The sequence below is a fragment of the Panthera onca genome, chromosome B2, assembly GCF_046562875.1.
Source record: "Panthera onca isolate mPanOnc1 chromosome B2, mPanOnc1 haplotype 2, whole genome shotgun sequence".
In the NCBI taxonomy this organism is placed as follows: domain Eukaryota; kingdom Metazoa; phylum Chordata; class Mammalia; order Carnivora; family Felidae; genus Panthera; species Panthera onca.
Window position 1 is genome coordinate 54,126,754 of NC_138343.1, and position 14,686 is coordinate 54,141,439.

Here is a 14,686-nt window from a genome sequence, read left to right on the forward strand (position 1 = left end):
AATTGAAGAGAGTTAGGGCTTTGCTCTGGATTGGGTTTTGGCTTAAGGGAATGTTATGGTTACTTTGTTATGGTTGCTTTGATCTGTCCATACCACTAAAACTGTCTTCATATCAGCAATAAGGCTGTTTTGTTTTCCTATCATTTGTTTGTTCACTAGAGTAGTACTTTTAATTTCCTTTAAGAACTTGTCCTTTGCATTCACAACTTGCCTTTTTGGTCCAAGAGGCCAAGCTTTCAGCCTATCATGGTTTTCAGTATGCTTTCCTCACAGAGCTTAATCATTTCTAGCTATTAAAGTGATAAATTGTGCAACTCCTCCTTGCATCTGGACACTTAGTGGCTATCATCAGGTTATTAATTGGCCTAATTTCAATATTTAGGTCTCAGGGAGTAGGCCTAAGGAAAGAGAAAGCGACAAGGGAATGGCCAGTCAGTGGAGCAGTCAGACAACGTTTACGCAATCTTTATGTGTAGTTCATGGCACCCCAAAACAATTATAGTAGTAACATCAAAGATCACAGATTGGCATAACAAATACAATAGTGAAAAATTTTGAAATTTTGCAAGAATTACCAGAATGTGACAGGCATAAAGTGAGCAAATACTGTTGGGAAAATCACATTGATAGACTTACCGGATGCAGGGCTGCCACAAACCTTCAATTTGTAAACGTTGTATCTACGAAGCACAATAAAATGAGGTGTGCCTGTCTGTGCTTAACTTTCATGGATATGTGTACTCAGATTTAACCCGTATTCTTAATCTGACTGCCATTTCTAGGACACAACTCAAATTTGCTTTGTATAAAACCCAAGTCTTAGATAAAAATGTAAAGAATATACCAGAGGATATAAGGAGTTCATAGTGTCCAGGGTGAGCAGAAACAGGATCACAGAGAGAGGCCATATTAGCCTGGCTTCTGAGGTTCTGGAACAGCTTTTCTTCCTGTACCCAGTGTGTCCCTTATTTTGTAACCTTCTGACTCCTGATCACCCACAGATTTTTTTGTGTGTGTCAGACTGGGATTTTAACCATACCTCTGGTTCCCAGTTAAAAAACAAACAATATTCTTCATAAATTTTTTTCCATGGTCCCTGAACTAGGATATGCCTTTTAACATTTTCTGACTTGACAACTTTCTTCTTAATTCTATGAAAACCCCACACAACTTCCGCAATGGGAGAGGAGAGGGTATGGAAGAAAAACCGATGCAGAGAATGATCTAAAATAGAGGCAAACAGACTCTCCCCCTCCCCAGTGTATCTCTTGAGACCGTCATATTCTTCTCCCAAAAAATAACTGAGTGGGTAGCATTTTCTTGCAGATTATTTGCTGTAACCCTGGACTCAGTAGTATTCTTTAATAGTTTCTAATATGGAAGTTAATCCAGGGTGAGCACAGCAAGTGCTTCAAGAAAGATGGCTCTGAAGATCCTATAGCTGCTAACATTTTATTCTTTTTGTTTTTTCTTTTTGGCTTAAAACAACAGAAATTTATTCTCTTACAGTTCTGGAGACTAGAAGTCCAAGTTTGGCCAGACCAAGCACTCTCTGACCACTCTAGGGAAGGGTCCTCACCTCTCTCCTCACTTCTAACGGTGGCCAGCAGTCCCTGGCTTGTAGTTTTGTCACTCCTGTTGCTGCCTCTGTCTCCCATGACATTCTCCCTGTGTGACTTAGTCTCTTCATGTGGCATCATCCTCTCTGTGTCTTTATTCTTACCATTCTTACCTTTGAGAGCCAATTCCATTTCTAGCTTGAGAATTTACCTATCTGAAAGTCAGACCATAGAGAAACTCTAAGGACCTAAATGCTTATTAATACTACAGGCTTTGGGGAAGATTGGCAAATCTGGCCTAAGAAGAACACTCCTAGAATTTTGTGACTTCACGTTAAATAACAATTCAGTATTTTGTCACTAATGGAATGGTGGAGACTCCCACACCTAAGAATATAGTGGCCCCTTTTCATCTTAATTCTACAGAAACATTTAATACACTTTCGTCTATCCTGAAATGAGTTCACTTTCTGCCCATGTTCCTGACAAATAACACTATAGTTTTGATTCTGCTTTTGAATCAGTAACAAGGTGGCCTGCAGTAAGTTTTTTTTCCCCTTGCTTCTTTCTGATAAGTTAAAATATATTTCCGAACATATTGATTCTTTGAATTACCTGTTCTATTTTTGTGCAAAATAAGGTCTTCTGCGACCTAATAGGCAAAATCCCTAGTATGTGTTTTAATATCAGTCATCTCTGGTTTTCCAGTGCATGTGTGTTTTCCCAGAACCATAGAAGTATGTAATTCAGTAAGATCTAGAGGCTGCCCCTCATCTTGAACCCCTAAAAATGGAAATTCAAAGGATTTGGCTTCCTAGAGTGAGTGTGTGTTCATAAATAACCCATTACTCATGCCTGGCTTAAACCAGCAACCGTGATCCCGAAACCTAAGTTGTGATGGAAAAATATATGAGTATCATCCCCTGCCTCATATAATTAATTTTTGTCATTTAAAAAAAATTTTTTTTTTTTTAACGTTTATTTATTTTTGAGACAGAGAGAGACAGAGCACGAACGGGGGAGGGTCAGAGAGAGAGGGAGACACAGAATCTGAAACAGGCTCCAGGCTCTGAGCAGTCAGCACAGAGCCCGACGCAGGGCTCGAACTCACATACCGCGAGATCGTGACCTGAGCCGAAGTAGGACGCTTAACCGACTGAGCCACCCAGGCGCCCCTAATTTTTGTCATTTTAAATGGCAGAAGTCTCAAAGTTGAAGTTCACTCTTTCTCTGGCTGCCATTCATTCCTTTTTAGCTACTCCTAGCAGATTGTCTTTCATATCTACTTATGTGCTTTCAATATAGGTAGCCAGAGGTGGGGTTTTTGGGGCTTGGGGTTTGTTTTTTTTTATTTTTAAGAAGAAAATAGAAACTTTCCCCTTTGAGGAAAAGAAGGAAAATAAACTCAAATGTCTTTTGTTTTCAGTATCAGAGCTGTTAGGTCTTTTGAGTCCTTCAAAGTCATGAAAGATTAAATAAACAGATCAGAGTTAGCTGGGAATCACAGAAGTAATCTTTTGATTGATATCGTCAGCTAGTTCATTAAGTGTTAACGTAGGCTACTGATAACTAAATATAGGAAAAATAATTTTAGCAAACAATAATACCAACAGTCTTTATTTGTTCTCCAAAAGGTAATGTTCTAGGACTAGAGACTAACTTTAGAATGAGGTTGAAGAGATCTAAACAAATGTATAAGTGCTGATTAAAGGTACTAAACAATTTATCTTCCTAGCTTATGAGTATAGTTTGAATGGAGTAAAATTCTTACCTATATTTTGTGACTAATGGATTACTAAAAATTTTTCCAGTTGGATATATAATCTGTTTCAGACTTTAATTTTCAGCTAGTTTTCTGCCCAACATATGTTCAAAAATTTTTTTAAGTTTATTTATTTATTTATTTTGAGGTAGCACACAAGCAGGGGAGGGCCAGAGAGAGAGGAGAGATCTCAAGCAGGCTCCACACTGTTAATGTGGAGCCAGATCAGGGCTTGAACTCACAAATCATGAGATCATGACCTGAGCTGAAACCAAGAGTCAGATGCTTAAACCAACTCAGCCACCGAGGTGCCCCGAGAGTGTATTTATAATTTATAATGTAAAGCAGAGAATCCTTAATTGTGCTTTAAAGGAAACTTTAAGAAGAATAAATATTATGTAAAATCTTCCTGAATGAGTATAACCTCAGAAGTATTTCAGAATGGTTATTTTGTAGTGGCCTAGGAAAAAGTAAAATGATAGTGAACCATCAATTCAAGGGTAGCTCTTCCTGCATTAAAATTACCTTAATCCAGAACATGGCCTTCTTTCTGTCCCCAGAATTGTGATCCAACAACATATTTTTATAGGTAAACCCTAATTTATACCTTGTCTACCTTGTGTTCATGTGACCTTAGTTTACTTAACCTTCCAAGCACAACTTTTACTAGAGTTTAAAACCTAAAAAGTGTATCTGTTAGGAAAACTAACATACTCTAGGCCCATGTTTGATTATCATTAACTTCCTTAAATTAAAAAATTCTTTTAGAATCTACTCTAGATTTCCTTCTCAAGGTAGTATTTACATTTTAAATAAAGAAATATTATTTTTGTCTTCCCAAAGAGTAAATTTTTGTTTTTAAGACAGGTAAATATGTCTTTACTAAAGGATCAGAGCTCTGATAAAGATTTTTGTGACTCTTTTTCTAATAAGCTGCATTGTTCTATGCCTTGTAAAAGAATATTTTGGTGAAGTTAGGAGAATGTCATCTATTACCTGGTACAAGGGTATATGTAGGCTGGCCAAGTGGTCAGAAGTCAGCTGGAACTACTTGTACCCAAAGTGATTCTGTGAGCATTCCTTGTTGCAAGGATGCAGCTTCATATTGAAAATACCATTTTGACCTTCTTATGTATACTCCAGTGTAACTTTTGTGTACTTGGAAAGTCACACTTGGTGTTTGACATGGTTGATGATGCAACTCTATCCCACTGTATATAAAATTTGGGTTGCACATAAATGACTGATTTGCCTACAGAGTGATACAGAGTAACCCAGTCTTTCTAGTAGAAAAAAAATTTAATAGACTTTATTTTGGGGGGAAGTTTTAGGTTTACAGCAAAACTGGGAGGAAGATAGACAGAGATTTCCTGTATACTTCCTGCCCCTGCACATGTACAGCTTCCCTCATTATCAACATCCCCCAGCATAATGATACATTTGTTATAGTGAGTGAACCTAGAGTGACACATCATTGTCACTTAAGTTCATAGTTTACATTAGGGCTCACTGTTAACGTACATTCTGTGAGTTTATAAAAATTTGTGATAACAGGTGTCCCCTTTATAGTATCATACAGAATAATTTTACTGCCCTGCAAATCTGTACTCTGCCAGCTCATCCTCCCCTCTCCTCAACCCTGGGCAACCACCGATCTTTTTTACTATCACCATAGTTTTGCCTTTTCCAGAATGTCGTATAGTTGGAATCATACACTATGTATAGCCTTTTCAGATCGGCTCCTTTCATTTAGTAATATGTATTTAAATCTCCATGTCCTTTCATAAACTGATGGCTTTTTTTGTTTGTTTATTTGTCGACTCATTTCCTTTCAGCACTGATATTCTATCATCTGGATGTTCCACAGTTTATCCATTCACCTACTAAAACACATATTGGTTGCTTCCAAGTTTTGGCATTTATGAATAAAGCTGCTACAAATATCTAATTACACAGGTTACTTCGCCTCTAACTACTATATATTTGCGTGTTCATTTTTTTATTTTTTTTAATTATTTATTTTGAGAGAGAGCACTAGCAGGGAGGGGCAGAGAGATTAGGAAAAAGAGAGTATCCCAAGCAGGCACCACACCAGCAGCACCAAGCCCGATACAGGGCTCAAACTTCTGAAACTGGGAAATCATGACCTGAGCCAAAATCAAAAGTCAGACGCTTAACCTACTGAGCCACTCAGGTGCCCCTGCATGTTGTTCTTTAAGAAAGATCATGTCATCTGTGAACAAAGAGGATTTTATTTCTTGATTTATGGTTTGTCTGGCATTGATTGGGGGAAATTTTTAGTCATTGCATAAAGGTTTCTGTTCTTTCTCTCTCGTATTTTTTTTATGTGTAACATCTTTTGTAACAATTCTTGGATATTCCATTTTGTGTTTTTTTCAGTCTTTGTTTTGTTTTTTAGTTTTGGGAGTTTCTGTGGCTGTATTCTCAAGCACAGAGATTCTTTCCTCGGCAGTGTACAGTCTACTAAGGGCACTGTCAAAGGCATTCTTCATTTCTCTTATAGTGTATTTGATCTCTACCATTTCTTTTTGATTCTTTCTTAGGATTTCTCTCTCTTACTTACATTACGCATCTGTTCTTTCATGTTGTTAATCATAGTTGTTTTGAATTCCTGATCTGATCATTCTAACATCCTTGCCGTGTCTGCCTTTCTGTGCTTGCTCTGGCTCTTCAAACTGTGTTTTTTGCTTTTTAGTGTTCCTTATAATTTTCGGTGGAAAGGTAGATAAGATGTGTTAGGTAAAAGGAACTGTGGTAAATGGGCCTTTATAATGTGATAGTAAAGAATGGGGCGTGGTAGCACTGTATAGTCCTGTGATTAAGTCTCTGTCTTGTTGAGCTTGTGCCCCTGGACTGTGACCTTCAGCCCTGCTTCTCATTCCCTTCTTTCAATCGGGAAGGATGGCTAGTGTGGCCTGAAATTGGGTATTTCCCTTTCCCTCATGTGGAAGGCTAAATGGAGCTAGATTGGGTCTTTCCATTTTCCCAGGTTGGTTAGGTTCTGATAAAATTCCTACAAGGTTACCTTCTGGTAAAATAGTTGTTGGTGAGGGCAGACCTTGTTAAGAACAGAATGCTCTGGCATATTTCAAAATGTTTACTTTTCCTCTCCCCCTGCTGGAAGCATGAAGGGATTTTTCTCCAGTGTTTACTGTGAGAACCTGGTAGAACTCCTTGGAGGTAAACTCACAAAAGTGTGAGGGCTCTCCATGACTGGGTCATCCTGCAGTTGTTAACTCTTAGACTTATCCCACTGAGCCTCTCGCAATCCATCAGTTACAGTTGAGGTTTTTTGCCTTTATTGCTTCCTGCTGAGGTTTCCACTCATGGGTTTTTGCTCCATTTACTTGGGATTCTCTGTATTTGCCCCCTGTCTTTTTTGGAGCACCAATTTATACTGTGACCTCACTTCTCTGGTGGATGTAAGAAGAGTTGTTCACTTTTGGTTTTTTCAGCTTTTTACTCAACAGAATGAAGTGGTAGCTTATAAGCTCCTTACATGTTGGACTGGAAACTGGAAGTTAGATCTATTTTTTTAATCAATAATTTCTCTTAAATAAATATTGTTCTGGCATTGCTGAAAAGCCAGAATCAAGGACGTTTGTACTGTTAGACCTTTTAGAGGTAGACTAATGGCTTAATGGCATTACCTTATAGATCAGAAGAACAAAGCAACACCAAACTCTTCAATATCCAGATGATTATAAAGTAAATAAAGATGATAAATTGTCCTTAGAAGCTAGTTTATCTAACTTTTAGAAAATGAAAGATGTTGGTGGATAATTGACCTATAAAATACTACATGAAATACAGAATACACAAGACATGTTCTTAGAAATTTGCTGATGATAAAAGTAAATTGTTCTTGAGTGCCTGGCTGGTTCACTCAGAAGAGCATGTGACTCTTGATCGCAGAGTCATGAATTTGAGCACCATGTTGCATGTAGGGATTACTTAAAGAAATAAACTACAAAAAAAGGTAAATGGTTCTTTAGTACAATAATGCTTTGGTAAATGGATTCGTTATCCCAAGGCTTGTTTTGTTAGTTAAAAAAAAATGAAAATGTTTTTTTCAATTATAGGATAATGTTAAGCATAAAGACTATATTGACCATCAGAAGGATAAAGTTGCTTTAACTCTGGCTCGTCTAGCCCGCCACGTCGAAGTGGAGAAACAGCAGAAAGAGGAGAAGAATAGAGCATTCAGGGTATGTGGTTGGTGTTTTTTAGTTGGTGTTTTACCAAATTATAGAATTGTTTAGAATACAATTGTAAAGAGAAACTTGTCATCAAAAAATGTGTAATTGAATCCAGTTCAGTATGGACTCTAGATAGCTCATTAATTTAGTAGTAATTCATAATAACTTTTTATATCTCTGTCTTTAGTTTGTTAGATTCTGATCATATACAGTATATGTATACATATTCTGTATACAGGAGAAAAAATTGACTGGGCTTTATTTTTGGGAATTAAAAATCATGGGATTTCTTACAGCAGATAAGCAATTAAGGGTTTCTGATTACTATATCACAAGGGTGAAAAGAGTTTATTGGTGCTTTCATAGACATAAGCTGTTAAAAGAAAGGTTATTAGAAAGCTATTAAAAGAAAGGTTTTTCTACTAAATAGAATCAGACCACTTTCTCAAACTTGAGCCTGTCCCTTCAGATTAAATCTATTACTAAAAGGAAGGAATTTTGAATCAGGTTTGTCAAAAAGCTGCTATGTGGAAAATGAAGCCTAATTTAGAATATCTAATGATGTAAATCTTTTTCTTCACTTGCTTTAGAAGGCCCTGGATGAATTACTTAAAGAATCCCTCAATACTGAGGCACCTAGCTGGCTCAGTCGATGGAACATGTGACTCCTGATGTGAGCATCATGAGTTTGAGCTCCACGTTGAGGGTAGAATTTACTTTAAAAAAAAAAAAAAAAAAAAAATTTTTTTTTTTTTTTTTTTTTTTTTTTTTAATAAAAATTAAAAAAGAATCCCTCAGGGCTGACAAATGTCTGTTAGGAGTAGAAAGTTGATGAGTTGGGTAAATAAAGCTTCATACTAGGACTTTGGCAATGGAAATTGAGGGGTGCCTGGTTGGCTCAGTCAGTATAACATGCAACTCTTTTTTTTTTTTTTTTTTTTTTGAGAGAGAGTGACAGAGCACACATATGTAAGGGAAAAGGGCAGAGGGAAAGCAAGAGAAAGAATCTTAAACAGGCTCCATGCTCAGCACAGAGCCTAATGTGGGGCTACATCTCACAACTGTAAGATTGTGACCTGAGCTGAAATCAGGAGTCAGGCCCTTAACCAACTGAACCACCGAAGCACTCCTACAACATGCAACTCTTGATTTCAGAGTCATGAGTTCAAGTCCCATATTGGATGTAAAGCTTACTTTAAAAAAAACAAAAAAAGAAAGAAATTGAAATCATGGCACTGCCAGCTGCTTGTTTAGGTTTCAGCAGGTCACTTATCTTTTATAGACTTTGTACTTTAATTTGGTAGGGATAGAGTCGGAGATGATCTCCCAGGTTGGGATAAGCACTAGGACTTTATAATTTTAACATCTGTGTTTTGATTGCTTGTCCATTGGTTATCTTAAAGGAATTTGCATATTTCTATAGCCTCTGTTTTAGTATCTCCTAATTTGGTATAGAATAAATTAATATTCTTTACATTTAGAAATAGATTTGTTTGGGGACTTTTACTTCATAATGTAATACCAATTAAACTAGTGCATAGTATTCTAGTTGTATGTTTAAAATGTTTAATGCATAGAGATATAAAAAAAAAAAAATAGGATCATTTCTTTCCTGGCAGAAATAATAATCAATTTTAAGGAAGATTATTTTTCCCCAAAACTATGTTAAATGTATTGTTTATGGGTCATGGGGAAAATCTTGAGAGAGAGGTGATTTGCAAGCTGTCCTTTTCCACAGATTTCCTGAATGATGCTAGCTTCTTTTCCCAGGCAGTGTTCCCATATGAATAATAAAGCGTCTGTGAAGAGTTCAGAATCTTATAGGCACTATGATAATTGGTGCTTTTCTCAAGGGTGGTTTTAGCTTCTACTCATATAAATGCTGATTTATTCTATTAAAGACTTTACCTCAGCATTGAATGAACTTCTTGAAATTGTGAAATTCTTGTTTAATCAGTTGTGAAGAATAAATGTATCTAAATTTCTTTCTTCTTAAGATTTCTTTTTTTTTTTTCCAAGTTTATTTATTTTGGGGAGGGGGAGGCAGAGAGAATCCCAAGCAGGCTCTAGCACGGAGCCAACATGGAGCTCAAACCCACCAACCGTGAGATCATGACCTGAGCCAAAATCAAGAGTCAGACGCTTAACCGACTGAGCCCCAGGTGCCCCGAGATTTCATTTTCCTTTTTTTTCTTTCTTTCTTTCTTTTTTTTATGTTTGTTTATTTTTGAGAGAGAGACAGAGCGAGAGTGGGGGAGGGCAGAGAGAGAGAGAGGGACACAGAGATTTCAAAGCAGACTCTAGGCTCTGAGCTGTCAGCACACAGCTGGACATGGGGCTCAAACCCGCGAACCGTGAGATCATGACCTGAGCCAAAGTCGAAGCTTAACCACCTGAGCCACCCAGGTGCCCCTAAGATTTCATTTTCTAAGGGAGAAAGTAACACAGATGCTTTAGTTCACTGCTTGCTATCCATTCATGATTTTTTAAAATTTGGTTTCCTGTGTAGATAACTTTTTTTGTTTTAACTAGATGACAGAAAACAAAAATAAACTACCCAGAAAGGAAGATAATGAAACGAAAATAAAAATAACTGTTGAGGAGTTTTAGTGGATGATAACTCTGACTAAAGCTAGATATAGTAGAAAATATCTTCCAACTATTCTTAGGCCTTTGTGAATTATTGATGTTTTACTATTAAGGTGAATTGTTCATCTTTTGTGATGGAGTGGTTTTATAGAAAAAAAGAAAATTCATTAAAACCTTCACTGCATATGGGGTACCTGGCTGTGTCAGTCAGTAGAGTGTGCAACTCTTGATCTCAGGGTCATGAGTTCAAGCCCCACTTTGGGTGTGGAGCCTACTTAAAAAGAAATTTTAAAAAATCTTGGGGCACCTCAGTGGCTCAGTCGATTAAGCGTCCCATTTTTGGTTTCAGCTCTGTTCATGATCTCATGGTTCATGGGTTCACGGCCCACATGGAGCTCTGTGCTAATAGCGCAGGGCTTGCTTAGGATTTTCTCTCTTGTTCTCTCTTCTCCTCTCCTACTTGTGTGCAAACACCTGTGCTCTCATGCTCTCTCAAAGTAAATAAACTTCAAAATCTTCACTAGATAAATTACTTTCAGAGATAATGTTGTGTTGACTAGTTGACCAGCTACCAGCTTTGCTTGTGGCTATACTGTAAGAGTTAAGATGACTTACAAAAAGGGGTATAACCCTAAAGTTTGTGGAAGAAGCTTCATGACAAAGGAAAAGTAGTGGCTAATTTGGGGATGACTTCAGCCAACAAGTGTTTTTTGAGCATTGACTATCACCAGAGAGTTCAAATTCTGTTATAAAAAATGTCAGAACTTTTTAAAAATCTGTTTATTTTTAAATTTTGACAATTTAAAATAAATAGGCTGTTGGCTGGCATGTAGTTGTACTTGATCTTAATCTAAGAGTTTTTATTGTGATAGATTTTTGTAAGGAACTATGATAAGTAGTTTAATTTTGTACATTAGAAAACGTCTTTGGAGTCTACCGGAGGCTTACCATATTGCTTCTTTGGATAAACTAGCTTTGTTTTCCATAACGTATTACTCAGAACACTAATACTGCAGGATCAGGATATACTTTGGAAAAAAAATATTTGATAATTTCTTGAGATACTGCATATTTTCTGTGTGGAAAATCACACAAACATTGACGCTTGAAGGCTTTGGAAGTCCTGCACTAAAGGAGACTTTTAAATTTTGTATTAAAACCATTGCTTCTATACTTAATTTGATTATAGGGAATTTTTTAAATCTCTATATAATGCTTGTTAACATCTTTCAGAATTAGTATCGTATGGCTGTACTTTGAACAATGTTGTATAGAAGATTTTTTTCAGATTTAAATCTTGAATCTCCCTGTTCCTCTACTTTTTGATAGAAGATCTTGTTGTATTGCTAACTAGGCCATTGATTATTCTGGCCTGTCTCTTACAAATCTAGCATTTGTGACTTTGTGATTTCTTTTTAAGAACAACTTTGTTGAGATGCAGTATGGTATACTAGTTAAGTGCATGGATTCTAGAATCAAATTGTGAGAGTTTAAATCCTGTCATTGTTATTTATCCTTGGGCAATTTATTTGACCTTTCTGTGTACCTCAGTTTTCCCATCATAAAATGCAAACAGTAATAGTACCTGTCTCACAAATTTATTGTGAAAAATCTAAAATGCTTTTAGAATAATGGCATGATAAGTCATCAATAAGTGTTAATTGTTAGATATAGCATGATCAGACAGTATGCAAAAGATTTACAGGTAATATACAGGAAGAGTTAGAAACTAACAGTCGAAAGCACAAGTCTAATTTCATGGTTGGTCCTGGCCTGCCACCTTTTTTTGTAAATAAGATTTTGTTGGGACATAGCAATCCCCATTTGTTTACATGATCTCTATGGCTGCTTTCATGCAGAGTTGAGTAGTTGCAGTAGGGGCTGTATGGTCTGCAAAACCTAAAAATATTTACTGGTCCGGCCCTTTATGAAAAAAGTTTGCTAATTGTGGATCTAGATGGTAATAAATGCTTTATACTGGCACATACTCAGTACTAATGAATATCTGCTCTTATTAATACTATTCACTGAACAAATATTGAATAGGCTTCTGTATACTTCAGAACATATGTGGAAAATTTGAAAAGAATGTATACTGGTTTAAAAATTAAAATAACCATTCATATTTCCATTCCCAGAGATAGTCATTGACATTTTGTATATTTACTTTCAGCGTTTGTTCCCCCTCTGCAGCAGATGTAGTTACATATAGCTTGAAATTAATATTTATTTATATTTGGCCTCATTTGTTTAATACTATTTGGTGACCTACTTGATACAAAAATACATTCCTACTTCACTGAAAAAGTTTGATTAATGTTTCTAATTGACTTTCACGAGATATATATACATAATTAAACAGTACCCATTGTTGGAGATGTAGATTGTAGCAAACTTTGTGCAAATACAGATAACATTGGAATCAGTATCTTAGAGCATGAACCTTTGTTTTGACTTTTCTCTTTGGGATAGATGTCCAGATGTGGAGTTACAGGGACAAAGGATAATCAGTATTTTCTGATCACTAGTATGTTAAAATCTTTTTCTTAAGGAAACCAGGTTAGTAATCATAGGTTAATTAATTTTCTTCTTAATATCTTTAGGAAAAAATCGATTTTCAGCATGCTCATGGGTTACAGGAATTGGAATTTATTCGAGGACATTCTGATACAGAAGCAGCAAGACTGTGTGTGGACCAGTGGCTAAAAATGCCAGGTATTCTTTAGTGATCAGAGTGGAACACTGAGGTTACTGAGTTTCCCTAAAGCCTTAATGCATTATGTCTGTATTATTCAGTTGCTAGTAAGTGTATAAAGTATTGAAATTTAGTTTCAGTAATTAATAATGGCCTACTTTACCACTTGTCTTTCTACATTGGCAAACGTGTATTTTGATTATAATAGGCCATCCTTGATCTCATTAGATACTGCTCATGTATTTATTCGTGTTATTTTATAGTTGTTACATGGAATAGTGCATGTGTTTTGGGAGGATTTTTAATGGATTATTTGGGGTCAGGAAAGGCTTCTCTAATGAAATGGATTTTAAGCTGAGATCTAAAAAGTTCATGTTTATTTATTTATTCATCAATGCAGCCTGTATAGATATTTGGAAGGAAGTGTCCACATGAGAGTCTCATCTAAAGCATTGGGTAGCTTCTTCACTAACTCTTTGCAGACCTTAGGTTCCTGAAAGAGTCACTATGGAACATTTTCCCCCCAACAGATAATTTGATGGAATCTTTAAGAGCCAGTGGGACATTCACACCATGGCAGCTTTTCTAGCCTGTCTTGTAGACAAAACAGTGAGCCTTTTAAACGCTTGGGATATCCACAGAAATCTTAGCTGTGGATATAATCCACAGAAGATTTCATTGAAAAAGCCATTAGAAATATCTGCGCATGCAGGGGTGCCTGGGTGGCTTAGTTGGTTGAGCATCTGACTCTTTATCTCTGGTCAGGTCATCTCACGGTTTCTTGAGTTCGAGCCCCACATTGGACACTGTGCTGACACTGTGGAGCCTGCCTGGGATTCTCTCTCTCTGCCCCTCCCCACCTCTCACTGTGTGTGTGTGGGTGTGTGTGTGTGTCTCTAAACATAAATAAACAAACAAACAAAAGAAATAACTGCATGCAGTACTCAACTTGAACCTAGATATCTTGTTATTCTGAAGTTGTTTTCAGAGGGGTTTTCTTTGAATCAGATTACCACTGATGAGATAATTCCAAAGTTCTCTAGTGCGGTTTTTACCCTGTTATGTTGAATTGAAATGTTTGCACGTCTGTCTTTGTCAGACTCCACACTCTTTGGGGACAAAGACCAAGGTTTATAATTCTTTTTTGTGTGAGTGCCTAAAAAGAATGCTCAGCATAGAGATAATAAATGCTGGTTGAATATTAGCCAAAGCAGGCTATAATCATTTGCATATGAATGCAGAAAAGAAGCCTAGGACTTGAGTTCCAAATGTGACTGTCATTCAACTAAACAAAAGAATTGTTTGGCATTCCAGACCTGCTTTAGCAAAAGATACTTAGGAATTGTGGTAAATGATTTTGCCCCTTGGGTTGTTCTTTGTAAGGCTTCGAATAATAAAAACTTCCTCTTGATAAGCATTCTGTTCTTAGTGCAAGTTAATGACTTTAGTTCACTGGTTTCCCCTTAGCTACATCAGAGTCACCTGGGAGCTTTTAAATACATACCTTGGCTTCATCTCCAGAGATAATTCTAGGACATCTATAGTTTTGGAAAGATTCCTAGGTATTTTTGATAGAGAAATGGACTATTTCATCTATAAGATGTCTTCTAAAAATAGTTTATCTCATGTGAATCTAACACCTTCAAGTCCTGTCTAGAATGCTAGTTGGCCTGGTAATATGCCCCTTTAGGCATACCCCTAGCCTCCAGGTTGGCACAATATTTTAATTTCTTGTAAAATGAATTCATGAGCATCTGTTTATGGATCTGTCGGAACAGGTCAGGGGGGAACAAATGAGTCATTTAACTGTGTCTTCATGTCTTGGTAAGACTTGTTATTGTATATATCTTTAGGTCACACC

The 14,686-nt window shown here is 36.6% G+C and overlaps 1 protein-coding gene across 5 annotated transcripts in view; it reads left to right on the forward strand.

Annotated features, from left to right (window-relative positions):
- LOC132667229 (E3 SUMO-protein ligase ZNF451) overlaps window positions 1-14,686 on the forward strand; it is an 88,370-nt gene that overhangs the window by 26,028 nt on the left and 47,656 nt on the right. For 3 of the 5 annotated variants that reach the window (XM_078447032.2, XM_060615819.3, XM_078447033.2), the window contains 2 exons: window positions 7,425-7,550; window positions 12,734-12,845. In XM_078447032.2, coding sequence (XP_078303158.2) covers window positions 7,425-7,550; window positions 12,734-12,845 — 238 coding nt within the window. Of the gene's footprint in view, window positions 1-7,424; window positions 7,552-9,572; window positions 9,704-12,733; window positions 12,846-14,686 lie in introns of those variants that run through there. The other 2 variants (XM_060615824.3, XR_013555658.2) reach the window with 2 other exon arrangements.